Source organism: Sapajus apella, unplaced genomic scaffold (assembly GCF_009761245.1).
Source record: "Sapajus apella isolate SASKATOON/1434 unplaced genomic scaffold, GSC_monkey_1.0 scaffold16, whole genome shotgun sequence".
NCBI classification, from domain to species: domain Eukaryota; kingdom Metazoa; phylum Chordata; class Mammalia; order Primates; family Cebidae; genus Sapajus; species Sapajus apella.
Genome location: NW_022436956.1, coordinates 2,899,552 through 2,915,027, shown reverse-complemented (window position 1 = coordinate 2,915,027; position 15,476 = coordinate 2,899,552). Strand labels below are relative to the sequence as shown.

Below are 15,476 nucleotides of genomic sequence, written 5' to 3'. Positions count from 1 at the left end.
TCCAGGCTCTGGCTGAAAGCAGTCCAGCTCAGAGAGCCAGTCTGATATGTATATTTATTCTGGAGAAATGGCCATTAGCAAAAGAAAATAGAGATTCCGTCCTCAAGACTCCCAGGAGCCGCTGAGGCTGGTTGGAGTCACGTCTTTTCCAAGAGGGTTCAAGCTCGGCCTGGGGGGGAAACTCTGTGCACAGACGTTGCCTTACTGGAACGTTTTCCTTTTTCACTTGCAATGACAGGATTGCTATGAGTTGTCCCTACGCCCAACACTTAACTCTTAATGTAACTAATTTGTGTCGCTCCAATTTCACAGATAAAATGGGAGAAATCTGTTTTTCTTTCTGCAGGCTCCCTACTCCGTCTTGGCTTTGTTTGCGTTCTCTGTCCCTTTCCCCTGCCAGTTCCAGTCATCCAGGCGTTTACATGCCTCATTAAGTGCGTCGCACTGTCTGCAGTGCCGGATGTAATCAAGTCCAGAATCTTCCTTCTCTGCACACTAAGAACAGGACAGGGGGATGGGGCTTCCTGCTCAAGGCCCAGAGGAGGCAAAGGGGGTTGGCAAGCTGAGAGAAAGTGAGTGACCTCTCAGCAAGCTGAGTAGCTCTGGCAAGACTTCAAGTGCCAGGGGCTCCCTGTGGACTTCCAATGGCTGCACCCACTCAGTAAAGCTAACGAAGGCTTGGAGCAAGCTGCTTTGCAATAATAGCAGGGTGCCCATGGTTATGGCTGATAGCTTTTGGAGACCTGTTCCTTGCCCTGTGTTCCAATTATTTCCCAAATTCAGCACAGACACTTAGAAAGCTGGAAATAACTTGGGAGTTCATCTTACTCTGCTTTTATGTTTTATGCCCGACTTCGGAACCAACAGCATCAGTTTGTCTGTATCAGAGTCAGGACTGGAACCCGTGACCTTTGCTGCTAGCGCTGACCCCCTCTCCACTTCCTGCCACTTTTCCAGCACGTGCAGTTATCCAGGGCTCAGGAAAGTGTGTGGTCTAAAATGTGGCTGTGAGTTGGCGCCCTACCTATGTGACTACTCTGTCCTTGTGGTTCTGTGTGGGGAAGGCCACTGGCACGATGAGGAAGAAACATTTCACATCGATGCCAACAGCTGATTCGTCTTGGAGGATCACCTACCACATTGTCACTTACACATTTCTAGTCATTTTGGGTTTCAACCCACTCACCAATCCATTGTCTCTAGTTTCTGTCCTCTACATTCTTCCAAAATTGCTTTTATCCCATTTTCCTTTGCTCTTTGCTCGTAGGTATGGAATATATGAAAGATGTATGTGTCAGAGAGGCGTGTTGTGAGGGGATCGCAGGGGCAAGGTCAGAGGGCGTTCTCAGAAAGCAGACTGAGCTTCTGTGAGAGTAAATACAAATGTGCACTTGCAGACGAGGAGTGTCTGTTGGGGAAATAGGAGTATACGGGTTGCAAATGTAAAAATTGTCCTTTACAAGAACGATTCCAGAAGCAGATAGAAGAAGGGAGAGTTTGATGCGGGAGGTGGGTCCAAGCAGACTAATTGCTGATACGAGGCTCCATTTGGAAGGTCATCTACCATATCCATGATGGATTGCCAGGTCTTATGAGCTGGATGGCAGTAGGAGCAAAGCGCTCTGGCACCGAAATGGGAGCACACAGGCTCAAATCCCAGGAAAAGCACTGATAAGCCAGGGTGTTTTGAGTTATCCGCCTAACCTCTCAATTTCCTCAAGTGTAAAATCAGGATAAATATAGTACTTACTTCATAGAGTCACTGAGGGTGATGAAACAGGAAAAGCACTTAGTCTAGTGCCCAGTACACAGTAAATGGTTGGTAATAATGAGGCATCATTATGGGGGCATTGAGGACTAGGAAGAGCATGCCTGGCCAGGAGAAATAGTGGGTCAACCGGACACTCTTTCTGATCTTGTGCTGAAACCATTGCCATACAATCATAGGATCAGAGAACTGTACTTTGTGGGCACCACAAAAACCAAACATCTTATCCAAAATGCCTTTACTAATTAAAAATATAAAAAGGCCCACTGAGATTGACTTTCTCAAAGCTGTTCAGCCAGTGAGCAGCATAGGGTCTCAAAGACCCTGTGAGACACATATCCCTCCCTCTATGCTATGGCATTTCAATTCCTGACAGCTAAATTGTTGCTGTGACCAACACAACCTTTCCATCCCCACATATATTCACACATTTATTCATTCCACAGAGTTTTCCTGATGAGCTACTGTGTGTAGGTCCTTGTATTAGGTCCTAGGGATTAAGCCAGATATGGCCCCTATGTTCATTGAGCTTACAGCCTCAAGAAGAAGGAAGATTTTAATCAAGCCAATTTTGAAATATTAAAAGCAAAATTACAACTAGAAGATAAAGTCTACAGAAAGAAGGAGTCTATCTGTTGAGTCACTGCTGTCTCCTGATCGCATAGAACAGTGCCTGGCTCTTAACAGGTCCTAAATGCATGCTTGGTAAATGAATGCCAGGCAATGCCCTGTGTGAGTGCAGCCGTCAAAAGCAATGAATGAGTGGATGCAGAATGGGGGGTTGGCCTGCTCAGAAGAGTCAGGAAAGGCTTGCTTCAGGAAGGGATGCTGAATGCAACCGTATGCCCACAGGGTGAAGTGAGACAGGGTGGGCTACAGGGATGGGCGAATGCTGGAGAGGGAGGGCACAGGGAGCTTTGGAGGAAAGAAAAGAAGTGCGGTCGAGCGGTGACTCTGGCAGGCATGTGGAGGGAAGAGGTGATAGCATGGGCTGTGTCACAGCAAGTGCTGGCAGGTACCAGGAGGAACACAACAGTATTCAATGAGGCATTCCGCTTTGATAAATATTGTCTTATTCACAATTCACAGTGACAGTCTCATGTCCATGGGTCAGAAAGTATCATCCCGCTCAGCTGAGTAAACTCAGGCCTGTGGTCTTTGTTTGTGGTCAAAGTCACACATGTAAACGTAGCATCTGTGAGACTCCTAATGTATTTAACCTTATTTCACCCTGTCGTCAGTCTTTTGAAGCAGGCTTTAGTGCCCCAATAGCATATATGAGGAAAGGAAGGCTCAGCAAATTCAAGTGAATTGGGATGTGAAGGCTGAATGGGGATGTAAATGACTGTGCTATTGGGCTGGATTGCACCCCTCTACTACCAAACATCTGTGTTGATGCTCTAACTTCCAGTACGTCTGTTTTTGGAGGTGGTACCTATATAGGGAGGTAATTAAGGTCAAATTAGATCATAAAGGCGAGGTCCTGATCCAATACAGTTAGTGTCCTTATCAGAAGAGATACCAGAGAGCTCCCTCTCTCACTTTCTCTGTTAAAATTCAGAGGATAAACCATGTGAAAACACAGCAGCTGTCTACAAGCCAGGTGAGCCCTCACAAGGGCCTCCCTGGCAGAAACCTGCATCTTGGACTTCTAGCCTCCAGGACTGTGAGATAATAAATGTCTGTTGTTTAAGCCATCCCATCTGTAGTATCTTGTTATGGCAACCCAAGCCAGCTAGGACAGTTTTGCTGTATGCTGGCTGTTGTTATCTGCTACGACACACCTCTTTCTTAGTTAATGGCAGAGAGAGGCAAGAAGGACCACTGGGTTGTCAGTCCTGTGCCCTTCTCTGCACATGCTCTCTGCCACTGCAATCTGACCAACCTGGGGATAATGGCAAGTTGTGGCTGGGAAGCCTCTCAATCCCACCCTATCTTCTCAGTTTTGTCAAGACCAAGGCATGAGTGTCCCTGGTCACTGGGGTGTGGGCAAAACTAAATGTCTGTGAGTGTCTTGGATCAAGAGCTGTGGCAGTGATAGTTGAAGAGCTGATTTCAGGTCTAGAAAATTCAAATATCGTCTCTTTGCATGTGACTCAGGTTGACATCTTAGAACAGTAGGGTTGTTCTAGAAGCAGAGCTGAGTACCAGCTACTGTTTCATCTAACTGCCTCAGTGACTGTGTAAGAGTGTGTGTATGTGTGCATGTGTGTGCCTGTTTCTCTTTGCTGATGCTCTGGGCAAATACTCCAATACCTAATGCACGGGTCCATTTCGGGGCTTATCCCGTACGTATTCATTAGCTAAGTGGCCTTCAGTGTTATCCAAGTTCTTTACTCCTCCTTTTACTTATCTGTAAAATGGGGTTAATAACCTGCCTTGCACAGCACTGACACGATGCCTAGAACCCAGGACACATTTGGTAAATAGCAGACATTATCATTATGAATAATGATCCCAAGTACTTCTATTTTAAAATAAAGTTTTTAGAATGAAATCATTATCCCTGTTTGCCTTGGGCTAAAAGAATAAAAAATCATAGTAGGGTGATGTTTCCACCAAGACAATTATCTATTAATCCAGTTGGTCTCTGGGCTGGGTTGCTGTTGGTGCTGTTGTCTGTACAAATAGCAGAATGACCATCCTTTTCAAAGGCAACCAACCAAGTGTAAGTTTCTTGTTTTGGGGGCATAAATAAACCCCTTCCCCCAAAACCCACAAAACTATTCCATAGAGTGCATGTGAAAGCCATCATATTCTATATGCTTATTATCTAAACTGTGTAAACCAAGCCCCTTGAGGTCTATCCATCACAGAGAAATAAATTGCAGAGGTGAAGCAGGCAAGCCTATCTTTGAAGTAGACTAAAACTCAAAGGCATAGGCATTCAGGCAGGCAGAGGTAGGAAGGAACATGCTGTACCCACCTGCCACTGCTGGTGAGGGGCTTATTTCTAAGACACACACAGCACAATGCACACACAATGCAGAGAGAAAACAAAAGACATAGATCACACATTTCAGATGGTTGGTGGACAAAGTTTAGTTAATGTCAATGCTGAAAGCTCGATCAGTGTCTGAGGTGCACGTGGAAACGTGGATACCTCTCTTCATCCTACTCAGCAGTTGCTTCCCTCTAACCAAACTACAGTAAATAAAGAAATACACACGCACATAAAGTATCACGACAAGCCGGCCCTGGCCCGTGGTGTGAAACGTTGCAGAAGGATATGGATGCGGCAGTGTGGGAAAATGGAGTCAGGGAGACATAGAGGCTTTAAAGGTCAGTCATGGCTCCCAAGCCTTCTCCACCCATATGGGAGGGAAAGACCTTCAGAGAGGGTTTGCTGCTCCAGTTGTGGACAGAGCAGCCATCTGATAAGGTCTCAGACTGCTACTCCATTCCTCCCCATGGATGACAGCAAGAAATGCAAGCAACATGAGAATCATAATGGCAGCAGTTGACTTGTTTTAAAACAACAAATATCACCCCCAGAATCATAGACTCCAACTATAGAAGGCATCTTAAAATTATACAGTTGAATTGACCCATGGTTCTATCTTCTTTATACAACCATCATTCTACTTAATTTACAATTTGGTTTACTCCTGTTGTAAGGGCAGACCTTGCCTTTTAATGGCCATGAGATATCAATTACCACGTAACTATCACTGCATGGCATGCTAGGGGAATGGCAGGGAGAAGTATGTCTTATCTACAGGTGGTGGGTTGAGCAGGATGGATGGACACAGGCCAAGCAGATCACAGCTTCCTCCCTCCTGAGTCCCTCAAGCTTCCCCGTGTAGCTGAGCCCACTGCATCCAGGCTTCTAGCACTCACCATACAATGTGATGCTGGCATTGGTGTTCCCAAGCTTGTTTGTGGCCACACAAGTATAGTTCCCATAATCCTTTTCTGAAACATTGAAGAAAGTCAGAGTGGACATGCGGCCTTTGTTCTCAATCCTCACTCCATCCAGGCCAGTGGCTAACCTGCAAGAGGGAAGGCATGGCCGTCGATGCATTCTACAAGGAGGCCCTCCTCCTCACAAAATGCTTTTCCCCAACTAACCCCGATCCTAAAATTCAAAGCCCAAGGACCTCAGTGTCCAACAGGAGGACAGGGGAAAGGATGGCCATGCCCAACAGGATAAATGTGCTGGCTTCTAATTACCAATGACTGGCATGTGCACAACCATTCTCAGATCTGGAATCGTGGTCAGTTCATTTTGTTCACTTCCCAGCCTCCTCCATTTTTTTTTCTGGTTGTAAAAGGGCTTTGTTACAAAAGAGGGCATAGTAAACTTCTGTTTTGACTTATCTTTCCCCTTTCTTTCATCCTCACCCTTCTCCCATGTGGGGATGCCCCATCAGCTCAACTTCAGAGCTGCCTGGGTGTCATTTAAAATTTACCTGGTATCTTCCTTGAACCACTGGAATTCAGCCATGGGGACTGCAGAGGCTTCACAACTCAGGATGCCCTTCTGACCAACTGAAACACCAGTGTTCTTGGCTTTTGAGATATAGGGAGGATCTGTGGGAAACACACACGCACGCACACACACACACACACACACACACACACACACACAGAGTGATTTCATGAAAGAGATGAAGGGCACATCCAGTCATTTGCTATGTAAATAGACTTGGTGACAGCTCTCTTTCCCAGTGAAATAATCATTTATTTCAGGAAAATAACTTGCTTGAAGATATTGCATTGACCCCCAACTTCTTTTTCAGACCTTCAAACCCGTTCTCAGTTAACAATCCTCTCCACGTGCTGAAAGCCCTGCCAGTCACGGAAGGACTCCAGGGACAAATGGCATAGGGGTCATGGTGGGCAAAGCCACCTGACCAAGTATTTTCCTGTTGGCGGCAACTCGGGTCTTTTGGAAAATGGCACTGCCATTACCAGATTGTCCCCCTCCTCCTGATGCCCCCTTTCCCCCAGAGCCCCCTGGCTGCAGGTCCACTCACAGTTTACAGTGATTTTTACTTTCCGCACATCTGGCGCAGCGACGTCATTCAATGCGCTGCATTCGTACTCCCCGGACTGGTCTCGCTTGATGTCAGAGATCTCCAGGTACTCATCCTCACTTACAAAGCCCTGGCCTTCTGGGAGGAAAGAACCAGACAGAAAACAATCAAGAAACTGTGTAACTGGAGACAGAACCATAATCACATCTAGAGATAATGGAGTAGGACATGAGGTTAAAGACATAGAGCAACATGGTGCTCAAAAGATGCAACAATGGAAGAAACAAATTCTCCACCGAAGAAATTCTGAGAGCCTGAGCCTTGCATCAATGTGTTTTCAGCCAAGTCACTGAACTTTTTTAGAGCATTTGGTAAGAAAACGTAGCACTATTTTTCCTATATGGTTATTGTGATGATGAACTCAGAGATGTCATGATAAATACCTCAGTGCATTGCCAAGCTGATATTTGAAAAAGAATTGTCATGATCAATAATATAATAAAACTATGGAATAACTTTAGGGTATATTACCATGGAGCACATCTTAATTTTTCACTATGTGGAAATGTTTTAATATGCAGAATACAAACTACTACTTGTAGAACAAAAAAGTACACATTCTACACTTTAATATAAGTAAATGCAAAGTAGTTGGTTTTGTTTCTCCTTGTGGTGGAGAAGACAGAGTGAGAATGAATGAATGAGCAAGGACCTCATGACTGATTTGTAATAGGTGCTCAAATAAGCATTGGCCAACACAAATGTGATCACTCCACATGCTGGATCTTTGCTGGAACAGCCTAGTGGATTTAACACTCAATTTGATGGAGCTCCCTGGAGGATTCACTCACAGGTACTTGTGAAACTTGTAATTGATAATTCAAAATATTATGGGCTGCAAAATTGCTATTGCTTTTAAGCCACCATTATAGGTTCTTGCAACAATCTGCCCTCTCCACCTTACCCCTTATCTTACTCCCTGTGGTTCAGTGCAAACACAACAGACCCTCTGTCTTCCATCACAAATGTCCTGAGTTCTGTCAGCACACTGGGATCCCGTGAAAACCAAGATAAAGCACACAGTCATTTGCATTTTTTATAGGCCTGCAGTCCTAAGGGCTACAATAGTTTTCAGGGCAACAAAAATGTTAACTTTCCCCACAGCCTTGTGAAAGCATGTTCTGATCCAATGTGTTTGGGTCCAGCATGGGTGTGTAGATGGGCTGGTGTGCAGGGTGTAAGGTGGGCAGCAGGAAGATGAGGGGGGTGGACTGGTGTGCAAGGTGTATGGTGGGCAGCAGGAAGGTGGAGGGGGTGGGCGATGTGCAAGGTGTATGGTGCGAGCAGCAGGAAGGTGTCTTTGGAGGTGGGCGGGTGTGTAGGGTGTATGGTGGACAGCAGGAAGGTGGAGGGGGTGGGCTGGTGTGCAAGGTGTATGGTGGGCAGCAGGAAGGTGGGGGGGTGGGCCGATGTGTAGGGTGTGTAGCAGGGATGTCTATAGGCATGGGCTGGCCTGCAGGGGGTAAGGAGGCAGGTCCTTAGGTTTCCTGACTCGGGTCTAAGTCTAAGCCTCAGGGTGTCCACCACCCACCTGCTCATTTCCCCAGACCATGTGCTTTGTGGCTCCTGCTGTCTTCTCTGCCCCCATCTCCTATCCCAGATCACACGCACCCAGGGAGTACCATCAGTCTCTGGATACTGATTACCAATCTATTTATAGAAAGGTCACTGCAAATGAGCACCATTCTGTTAGCCCAGTTTGTGCAATTCCATGGAGGAAATAATGCATTGGCCAGTGGGAGCAATCATTTTGCCTGGCTACCCTCCTCGAACCTGGTCCTGGTCACAGGGTCCCAAAATGTGCCCATAGGTGTGAGGTTCAGAGTCACTGGGAGATCTGGGTGAACCCACATAAAGAGTGGCTGAAGGGTGCTGGTGAGATCTGCAGAGTAAAGAAATGGGGTCTGAGACAGCAACTCACACACTTCCAGCCTGGGATCGGAGTGTCTCTCCTGAATGATACTGCTGGCCCTAGAAGGTCCCAGGCACCAGATGGGAACGTAGCAAATTTCAGTGAAGAAACTGCAGAGCATGAATCACATGGGTCTGGGTTAAGCCCCCATTTGCTGGGTGCTGCTGCTGGATCAAAAGCCTCTACCACAGCAGACACAATGATCCAGGCTAGCTCATATCCTAACTCTTCAAGGTGCATTAGGGACATGCAAATACTTTCTCATCTACTCCCTTTATTTCTCCATAGGCTAAGTGAAGCGGATTCTGAGATTACTTTTTAAATGAAATTTAATAAAGAAAAATTAGTTGACCAATCTAAGCATTTTTAAGGATTAAAGAACAATGGAATCAAACACATCGAAATGAAGTTCCAGACCCACTTCATCATTATTTTTTTGCAAGAAATAAATGTGGTAGGATGAGAAGCCTGGCTTTTTACTACTGTGACTCCATTAGTTTTTCACAATGTGCCACAGACGATTTTGCCATGAGCTTTTCGCCATGCAATTAAATTGTATTGCATTTAGCCAAACACATGGGCTACCTGCAGAGGGCCTGGCTGGAGTCAGGCAGGGTCAATGATCCCTGCTCCTCAGAGAAGAAAGCACCAGATCACGCTGCTTGGTGAACCTCAGCCAGGTGCCTCAAAAGCCCAAGATAAGGTGACATCCACCAATGCCAATGGACTTAGAAATGGTGACCTGCACATAGGAAGGGATGGTTTCACAGAAGGGGGAGGCCCGTGTGCGCTTGCATGGGTAAGACAGGTTCTGCATCCTTCCAGGGGAATCACCAGGTGACCGTGCAGTCTCTGGAATGTGGGATTTCTTTCCACTGTCTGTGATGCTGTTTTCATGGGACAGTTATGCAACAGCAGAAAAGGAAGGAAAAAAAAGTTCCGTTTGCAAAAAATGGAGATCATTATAATACTACCTCATTAAGTGAGAAAATGAATTTTGTCAAGTTTGTACAATAAAGTGCTTCTCAGATTTTAATTTGCATATAAATTCTTCAGAGTTTTTATTTTTTATTTTATATATATTTTTTAATATAGATTCTGATCCAGTAGGTTTGGAGTGGGGTCTGGGATTCCACATCTCTGGCAAATGCCCAGGGGCTGCCTTCATGGCCGGGCCATGGCCCACACCCTGAGCAGTGAAGCTGTGAACACCCTGCTGCGTTGTTCGTGAGCTCTCTCCTACCCACACACATGAAGTCCTTTAAGGTTATGAAGTGGTCAGTGTGTTAGAAAAATATACTAAGTGCCCCTCAGGCTGAGACCCTTGTGGAGCCTGCACCTCAAAAGACTCGCTGTTTTGGAGTTTAGGGCTCAATAGGCTGGCTGCATTGAGGCTGAGAATCAGGACCCATAAACTCTTTATGATCTTCCCACTACACATGCATCCTTGCCAAAACATGTTTCTTTGTTGAAAAATGGAAAGTGTTCATTGACATTTCTCTCCATCTCAGGCTCCGTGAAGGTAACTTACAAGCTATTTTCTTAACTACTTTGAATGCTGAGTGAGATTTTTAAAGCAGAACGAACCTAGGTTGCAAAATGCCTGGAGACCTAGGAAGCTGTAGGGCTGCCCTCTCCACTTCTGGGTGCAATGTAAAATTCTGATTCCATGCTGCAGATAACAGGGCAGAAGGCAACCAGTGTTTCAATTCTCTTTACTAGCTGCCAGGAAACCAAATTGCTGACTATGGAGTCAAAGGAAGGGAGGAATAGGAGAAGATAGGAAAGAGACGGAGGAGAAGGAAGGAAAGAAAGACAGAGGTGGGACAAGCAAGACGGACTGTGAGCCATTGGAAAGACTGAAGACATGTTCAACAAGGACCTTTTTTTTTTTTTTTTTGATTTTTTTTGAGATGAAGTCTCACTTTGTTGCCAGGCTGGAGTGCAGTGGCGCAATCTTGGCTTACTGCAACCTCCGCCGCCCAGATACAAGCGATTCTCCTGCCTCGGCCCCCTGAGTAGCTGGGACTACTGGCGCACGCTATCACACTCAGCTAATTTTTGCATTTTTAGTAGAGACAGGGTTTCACCATGTTGGCCAGGATGGTCTCGATCTCTTCATCTCATGATCCTCCTGCCTCAGCCTCCCAAAGTGCTGGGATTACAGGCATGAACCACAGCATCCGGCCTCACCAAGGACTTTTTAAAAAGGCTATAAGACTGCAGTATTTTCCTTGCCAAACAGGAGCTGCAAGTCTGCTCAACGGTTTTGCTTTCTAGCGAAATGTCCTCTAGTAAGACAGTAAGTAACCCAGAGGCATTATGAACCTGCTTTAAGCAGTCCGACATCCCAATATAACATGGTTGGAAGCAACAGAAAGCAGATTCTGAATCATTGGCAGAAATGCATAAAAACCGAAGCTGTTTCCATGGAAAGAGTGCTTCAAAGAAGATTAGCTCAATTCACTGTATTAGCAAAATTAAGATCTGCAAAAATACAAATGAGGCCATTCATCGGGGATGTGGAGGTCGTCGCCTCAGATGCAGGATGCATGTTTGGGATAGGATGAGCAAGCCTCAGGGTTCTGTGGACCTAAGGGGGCTTCTTCTGTAGGAGCAGACATTCTGACAACACAGTCACAGAATAGAAACAGCAGGCAACATCCACAGGCAGGGTCTGTCTGTTCTGCTAGAAATGGAGGAACACACAGAGAGACGACTCAGGGAAGAAGGACCACTGGCTGGCTGCTGGCTCTGCCCTCACTGTCCTTATTCTGCTCACATTCAGGATGAACAAGGTGTTGCGTCAGACACTGCGGTGAGGGAATGGGGGCAGACATGATGCTTCACCTGGGTCTGCAATCTCATGGGGCAGAACTCAAAGCAGTTCATGTTTTTCCATATCTTAGTCTCAATTTTTCAGTTCTTAGTCATTTCTAGATCCCTCAAGTAAAGTGTAGTGAGTCAAAAAGATTTATTAGAGCTAAAAGAAAGCTAAGCATTTGGGGATGAAAAGATGAAACAGGGAATCCAGAGCAGAATCTGGGCCTTCCTGACCTGCCTCTCTTTCCTTTCTCACTTTGTATCCTTTTGTGCCACCCATATCTCAGCCATCGTTCTTGCATCCAATTTTCCTGTTTATTTCCTCAGCCAATTCCTTAGAGCTATAAAGTTAAAAGAACCATGAGAGATCAAAGATTTTAGCCTTCCCCTTTTTTGGATGATACAGAAGCCTGACGGAATATCTTGTCTTCTCTGTGAATACCTCTGGGGACAATTTTAGGAGGTGATGATAAGGTTTGGCCATGTCCCTACCCACATCTCACCTTGAATTGTAATAATCCCTGCATGTCAAGGGTGGGGCCAGGTGGAGATAGCTGCATCATGGAGGCAGTTCCCCCATACTGTACTCTTGGTAGTGAACGAGTCTTATGAGATCTGATGGTTTTATAAATGGGAGTTCCCCTGCACAAGCTTCTTGCCTGCCGCCATGTAAGATGTCCCTTGCTCTTCCATTATGATTGTGGGACCTCCCCAGCCATGTGGAACTGTGAGCCAATTAAACCTCTTTGCTTTCTAAATTACCCAGTCTCCGATTTGTCTTTTTTAGCAGCATAAGAACAGATTAATACAGGTGATCTGCCCCTTTGTTGATCTAGTCACAGTATGACCCCCCCCAACACACACACAAAATCTTTGTATTGAGGCAATCCTCATTGGGTTTCTTCATTTGGAATGATTAAAAGCCATCTCTGAGCATTCCCACCCCAACTGTCCTTCCAGGTTTGCTGCCTAGGTCGTGGCTCTATCTGCAGAAGTTATACTGAGGTCGGGTGTCAGCATCTGCTGCAGAATGTACCAGACCTGCCAGGAGGTGACACAGACAGAAATGTTTCTGGGAGCTTGTGCCACCAAGGAAAAGAACAACAGGAGATGATAGCAGTGAGGAGGAGCTAGGGTTTCAGGAGGCAGCCACGCAGGGAGGACAAGGTGTGGGGAAGGAGAGCTGGGAGGAGGAAGAAAGCAAGAGTGAAAGGAGCAGCCAGAAGGAAGCCAGTGGAAGTAGGCAGAGTGTGGCCACCCAGGGCATTTGAACCTTTTGGCTCAAATGGTTGGGTTGCTGGGAAAACAAGAAAAGGTGTTTCCCTGCTGCCCAGCAAGAGAGACTGTTACAGATGATCCTGATCAATACTGAATTTGCAAAGTTGGAATCAAATGTCCAGGTGATTGATGATCAAGTGCATGCTTCTGGCCTATAAGGCCACAACTAGGCTATCTGATCCATCTTAGAAACAAGTCTTTTGCCTACTCTACAAAGGTAGGTAGCAATTCAAGCTGTCAAGGAACACAGATTTTACTTCTGTAAGGGAAGAACCATGCTTGTAAACATCTGATTTGTTGGACGTCCTGTTATGAACATCTGGAGCAAGATAGACCACTGGAAGGAGCTAGGGCTGTCTGAAACTGCCTCCTCCCCACTGCTTCTCATCCTTGATGCATGCAGGGAGAGGTAGAGACCATCAAAACTTCCTGAGGAGGGAGACGTGTCTGAATCCTATCACTCATCTTTCTTTCCCTCCAGGATTTTGGCTAACAGAATATAATCACAAAACTGAGCCATGAGCAGATCAAAACACCAGCCAGACTACAATCACCAAATGGGATCCAAGGCTGACGTGAGATTTTTGCCTTTTTCCCTGAGAATTAGAGGCAGTGGGGCTTGCACAGTAGAATGCTTGACTTTAGTACTCAGTCAAGGCTCAAAGCTGGACCCGAGAGTATGAGCTGTGTTGCAATGCAGAGTCTGGGGTAAGGAGGACCCCAGACCCAGGGAGCAGGCCAGGGAGGGGTTGGAGACACAGGAGTGATGCCCTTACTTCTAGATGACAGCCTTATGTCTGCTTAACTAGGCCCAATGGATAGTCAAGCAACCACTTTACCATGACCTTGCTTACCACTCATGAGGGAGGCAAAGAGTGGACAAGGTGGAGGGAAGCTGCCCTCTAGAAACCTGTGAGGGTTGTGAATAGCATTTATCCTTTTATCCTAGAGACTTCCTGGCATCCTTCTCCACCACATACCTCCTGACATGAGAGCCCCCTTCTTTTGATGGATGCACATCAGAAACATGCTTGAATTTGGAATTACAGTAGAGTTTCAGCATTTGGGACCCAGTATGGCTCATATAACCCGAGTCTTGTACTGTTTACCCTTCTTCCTAGTCCATTGTCCAAGTTGCAAGCACCCTGAGTAAACATCACATCTGCTACTTCCTTAACTCCTTACAGCAGCTAACGTAGGCTAAGCACACAGTATATATTCGCGTTGTGCCTAATGGTTAGGCTTGAAAACTGAATCCCTGCAGAACTCTCCCTCTCCCCCTCCTATTTAATCCACTCTTTTTCTGCCAGACTCTGCTCCACACTATCTGCCCCACCTCAACCCTTGGCTCTCCTGAGAGCCCTACTGGCAACAAGCAACTCTGAGCCCGCCCTTCTTAATTAAACCAGGGAGCGTGGACAGCAGTGCATTGCATCCTTGCCGGCTCCCAACTTCAATATTTGTTACCTTTGCCACACTGGAGTTAATGAAAAGTGTGATAAACCCACTGTTTCATTTTCCTTTAATTAATACAAGAAATTGAATTGTGCTAAAGTCACTTTGGTTTGGAGGCCAAGCCCCTGGTCAATGTCTCACTTGCTGGCGGTGACAGAAGCTCTTTGTCTTGGGCTCAGAAAGCTTTTTCAGGCTGTGGCCGCCAGGACCTCTTCTGTGGGAGGAGTGGCTTGCTCCCATCCAAGGCTGCCATGCTGGCTGCCTTCCCTAAGGCTGACAGCAAGTTGGCGAATCACAAGATCAATGTGTTACCGTGAAAGTTAACTGTGCTTCTAGTGGGGGGAGGAGTACATTAATAAAGATCTCCGTAACTGGGGGCTCAGAGGAATTCCCTGGCAGGAGTGAGTTTTCTGGGTCCTCCCTTCCATGCACGGTGAGGATGATGGAAGTGTTTAATGCCCCTCACTGTCGGACCGGGAGTGGTAGAGGAGGGCACAAACACAGAAGGACTCAAGTGACTCCTTTAGTACAACTGTCCTCAAAGGAAGCTCTCATACACCGGGGCTCTTGAGCTGTTTACTGGGAAAAGTGGAAGATGAGAGGATGTAATAAAGGGTTTTGTCTTGTAGGTGGAGGAGAAGAAGGGATGTCAAGGAAACGCTCTGTAATCAGGTTTAAGAGGAAGCATCTAAAATAGATGTTCCCATCCCTCGTGGGTCATGAGACTTACCCAAGGAGCACTTTAAAAATAGATGCTTGTGTCCATGCTTATGGATTGGTGAACAAGGTCTTGGGTGGATACCCCAGCACCAGCATCCTCTTAAACTTCCCAGGGGACTCTAATGTATAGCCTGGGATGAAAATCCAGGGTTGGAAGATTGAGGACCCCTGCTGCTTTCGTTTTCCACGTTCCAGTTCCACACGCATGCTCCCAGACTCGCTCTGCTGAGACGTCACTCAGAGACAAGGGGAATATGAGGATGTGCACATCTTAGAGTGTGCTCAGATCTCCTGTCCACTGTCAGCTTCTATGCAAACTATGCCATCATGATGTCAACAGCAGTGGCTTTATTGTAGGTGAGTCTAGAAAAGGAGATCTTGTTGTGGGGTAGGGCGGTGACAGCCAAGGTCAGTCCCCCGTGGCCTGGGACCCGCAGAGAGCCAAACGAAGAGCATGAAGACAAGACTGGCTTCTTTCCAA

At 46.3% G+C, this 15,476-nt stretch overlaps 1 protein-coding gene across 14 annotated transcripts in view; it reads right to left on the bottom strand.

Annotated features, from left to right (window-relative positions):
- OPCML (opioid binding protein/cell adhesion molecule like) overlaps positions 1 to 15,476 on the bottom strand; it is a 1,152,901-nt gene that overhangs the window by 26,903 nt on the left and 1,110,522 nt on the right. For 8 of the 14 annotated variants that reach the window (XR_004270746.1, XR_004270747.1, XR_004270745.1 and 5 more), the window contains 3 exons: positions 6,748 to 6,885; positions 6,181 to 6,301; positions 5,609 to 5,760 (listed from right to left, as the gene is read on the bottom strand). Coding sequence is in view for 11 of the 14 variants with exons in the window: in XM_032284822.1 (XP_032140713.1) it covers positions 5,609 to 5,760; positions 6,181 to 6,301; positions 6,748 to 6,885 (411 nt within the window). In the remaining 3 variants the exon portion in view is untranslated. Of the gene's footprint in view, positions 1 to 4,694; positions 4,722 to 5,608; positions 5,761 to 6,180; positions 6,302 to 6,747; positions 6,886 to 15,476 lie in introns of all 14 variants that reach the window. The other 6 variants (XM_032284813.1, XM_032284821.1, XM_032284811.1 and 3 more) reach the window with 3 other exon arrangements.